Raw genomic sequence first — 3,932 nt, forward strand, 5'->3', positions numbered from 1 at the left:
ATTCCTGCTTTCTGAATGTTGCACTCGTATTGGCAATTAATTCAGGTATCTTTTCTCAGCTAAGACATGACAAATGCTTGTCACTTGCAGCTGTGAAAAATGCAAATACAGGAGGCTTCAGCCCCATGGAACCTGCCCAAATCCTACAGGTAAGCTATTGTTTTCTTTGGAATCAAAGAGATGTGAGTACATAAGAACTTGCCTGGGGGGCAGAAACAACCATCCATACAGTGTTCTTCACAAAACTGTGACCGTTCAGGGTTGGTGCATGTGTCAGCACAGGGGGAGCTGCACTCCTGGTACTCCATGTTGTAAGGACACTTCTTGGCTGATATTTTAAAGGAGAAATTATTTTTTTTTCAATTAAAATTATTTCTATTTCACCATATATTAAAATATTTATATTGATTTACATTTTCCAGCTAGATATAAAAGCACACTAAACTGCAAATCAACCGCCTGCTCTCAGAATTTTCAAATTTAGTCACTTAGAAGCATATTTTACAGCTGAGATGCATTCCATGACTGTCTGGTGTTGAACACGCTCAGTGACTGGATTTCTGGGGACAGCAAGGTAATGACCCCACAAAGTCAGCAAGGCCTGTGCTTCTACTGAAGAGACTCTTCTCATGAACATCTGTATGGCTAGTGAAATATAACATTAAGTGCCTAAAGTTTTAGTATATTTACATTTTTCAGATACCATTGGAAGGGCAAATTGTACTTCATAGGCTTTTGTTTTGGAGCAAACGCTGGTGACAGTATCAACAGCTACACCCTATAATACACTATGTGTTTCATTCAGTGCAAATTTCTATGAATACACTAGAGGTGCAAACTCCCCACTACCAAGTAAGAGGAGATAAATAAGTGCTTAACCAGTCAAACACCTGTGAAGACCCAATCAGTTAATTGAGAATAAAAAATTCCATGGCCAATGTGAGAAGAGAAACAAGGATATAAACAAGCAATCATACGTCGTTCTTTCTCCTTTAATTTCTCCCTTTACTGTCCCAGTTAATTACGTAACACTTCAGCTCTTAATTAGAGTATCTGTGTGTTTGCTAGTGTCGAATCCAGTTTGCATTAAAACCCTTAGACATTTTGCTGAAATCTTCATGCTGGAGCAACAGAACACTTAAGAGAATACAATCTTGCATGGGCTGTAGTTCTGCATGCATCCTCATTATCATTTGAGAGCTTGTTGCCTGTTGGTTACTGAGCATAAAGTGAGGCTCTCTCCAGTGATACTTACGGCACAGTTTTGAAGTCCTCCAGTTCAGAGGATGCCCACCAGCATGAGCACACTGCCGGGAGTATTCAGCAAAGGTGTCACAGATACAGGAGGCGTTTTCAGTTTCTTTAGAGCGGCACAAGTCATCTTGGCAAGCCACAATGTACTCCCTAACATCAACTAGGTCATTACACTCCGCAAATGCAGAGCTGGTCAGTGTTTTCTGGCATATGTCATCCTTGGGAGAAAAAAAATAAATAAGCGATTTCTGGAAAATAGAAATAAGAATTTTTTTTATATTGTTACTTTGTATAATTATTCTTTAATAGACTCTTTTATCCCTCTTTAAGTTGCTGTCATCTGAGGGCTTTTCCTGTTGACTTCTCTGAAGCTGTAGAAAGGTACAGATAAACTTGAAAGAAAGGTAATAGTCAAAAGATGCTTACAAAATTATTAGTGCATGTTGGTGGTGGGGTAGCCGTGGCGTCTTCACAGTGTTCTGTTGGCCCATCCATTTTCTGCATATTTGCAAACTGCAAGGCTGTCATTTTAATATCTGTACAAAAGACATTTAATAATTAAAATCAGGCTTTATCTTCAATACAACATCCCATTATCTTTTTCTCCTCTCAACAATTCTGCTCAAGACTGTCCAAGGCAGCTAGTTCCATTAAATCTTTAAATCTGATGATCACCCCTTCCAAACATAGCATGACATCACTGTCTCAATTGACCTTGCACAGCACCCTGGAAAAAATACAAATTAGAAAACTATTCTCAGCTTATTACATTTAGATGCAAAATAACATTTTTACCTAAAGAATAACAAACTGTTTTCAGATTACATGGATTTGGACAATGGAAACTTCTGTGAGACAATGCTTAAGAAAAAGCTCAAGCTAGCAACAGATAAAATGATAAAGATCTTATTAAGATTATGCTATTTAGCAGTCAAATGTGGATATGCTAATTTCCAGACAGAATTAAAGCAATTAATGTACTGACCAGACAATACTATTCCTTTTGTTCTATTTAACATAGTTCTGTATTTATGTTTTTGGTGAAAATCTGACTCATTTTTATGGAGTTAGCTGCATAGATGAATAAATTAATGGCATTTAATAGAAGAAATATGCAATCAGTTGTTAGCACCAGTACCAAATTTATGCTTAAAGTATTAAATCACATTATCTGATCTCTGTAGTATGTATTTTTCAACAGAGTGAATCATATCTTCTGTTTAAATCATATAACAGGATAGGGAAGAGAAATGTGATGATGTTAGAGTTTACATAATTAAAAAAAAAAGCATGTTGGAGACTCCAGAAACCAATTTTTATTATTTAAAAAACTTACTGTTTGAATAGAATTCGTTGTAAACCGGAAGGCCATTGAAGTCCCCACAAAGTCCACATGTCTGATTGGCATATTTCTCACTCAATTCCAGCTAAATTAATAGACATTAAGTCAATAAAGTTAGTATAATCCTTCTAAAACATATTCCAGACAACTGCAAACACCTGTACCTACCACCTCTTACTATTTCTTGTCAGATCTGTGTAATTTAATCTAATTAAAACCTAGAAGATAGAATGAAGAGTTAGCTTGGATTTGATTTTCAATGCTGAGTCCAAGCTATTGATGCTATTGATGCAAGCTTAAGTTTTTTTTCAGAAAGAAAATCACATCCAAAGCAAGTAATGAAGTCCTAAGAGAGTGAAATTCTTCAAGAGTATTATATTTTAAGGGGTAAGTAAGCCCTATAATGATGCAAATATATTAATGATATAATGAAAGTGATTTTTCACCCTATTTTAAGCAGACGTCTGCTATCCACTAGATGTAAATGCATGTAATTTTCTTTAGGGCTACCTGGATCCAAACCTGTATTTATTAAGGAAGAATTCCTCAACAATGTGAGATGAAAAATCAATAGTAATCCCCTAAACAGACAGTGACTAGGCTAACCAAAGATTAGCTCTGGTCTCTAAAGGTCCAGGAGCAGTTCTTACCAGGATACTGTCATCCTCATTCCACATTAACAGAATGCCCATTTTGCTAGCAACTTTCACATAAATGCTGCTTTTCTCTATTGTAATTCCAGATTGGCTGTATGGCAGCTGAACTCTGGGGAAAGACAGAAAGCATGTTAGGTGTTTTTGGATCCAGATGTTTGATAAAGAGAAAAAAAAAATTGGCTTGTGTTATCCATTATCTGTAGGGATTCTAAAATAATGGAGTTATGTGAAAAGAAAAGCAACTGAAAAATAAGATGGCCCAACATCATCAAATATGCATCTGAATTTGCATCTCTCAGGATTTTTCATCTAAATTTTTGAGGTTATCATTAAGGAAAAGGATTGATTTACTGTGAAAGGAATTAATAGCAACTTACTCATTATTTAAGTTGGTAAGAGTTACTGAAGAACACATTTTTCCCCCCAAAATACACCAAGTACTTGGTAAATTTGAAAAAAAGTTATGTGATTATCAAATAAGTGTTATGAATAAATTTACCTGTTGCTGTTGATCATGACACCATCCTTTGTTAGTTCAGCAGCTACACCTTCAAGTTTCATGGTGATGCTGTTGATGGTTGGAGCATTTCCCACCATAGTGCGCCTGATCTGGATGTTGAAATCCTCATAGGGAGCGTTGCATTGGGATGCAAAAACATAATTGCAGAGCTCAGGGAAAG

At 36.1% G+C, this 3,932-nt stretch overlaps 1 protein-coding gene across 1 annotated transcript in view; it reads right to left on the reverse strand.

The window, feature by feature from the left end:
• Positions 1 to 3,927, reverse strand: part of LOC104394330 (mucin-5AC-like) — a gene marked incomplete at its 5' end in the record, with an annotated part of 19,254 nt that extends 15,327 nt beyond the window's left edge. Inside the window, 6 exons of the mRNA XM_010003907.1 lie at positions 203 to 328; positions 1,256 to 1,472; positions 1,681 to 1,790; positions 2,591 to 2,681; positions 3,247 to 3,361; positions 3,752 to 3,927. Of these exons, the coding sequence (XP_010002209.1) occupies positions 203 to 328; positions 1,256 to 1,472; positions 1,681 to 1,790; positions 2,591 to 2,681; positions 3,247 to 3,361; positions 3,752 to 3,927 (835 nt within the window). The remainder of the gene's footprint in view (positions 1 to 202; positions 329 to 1,255; positions 1,473 to 1,680; positions 1,791 to 2,590; positions 2,682 to 3,246; positions 3,362 to 3,751) is intronic.
• Between the last annotated feature and the right edge of the window lie 5 nt (positions 3,928 to 3,932).

This window comes from Chaetura pelagica, unplaced genomic scaffold, assembly GCF_000747805.2.
Source record: "Chaetura pelagica isolate M959 unplaced genomic scaffold, ChaPel_1.0 scaffold28, whole genome shotgun sequence".
In the NCBI taxonomy this organism is placed as follows: Eukaryota; Metazoa; Chordata; class Aves; order Apodiformes; family Apodidae; genus Chaetura; species Chaetura pelagica.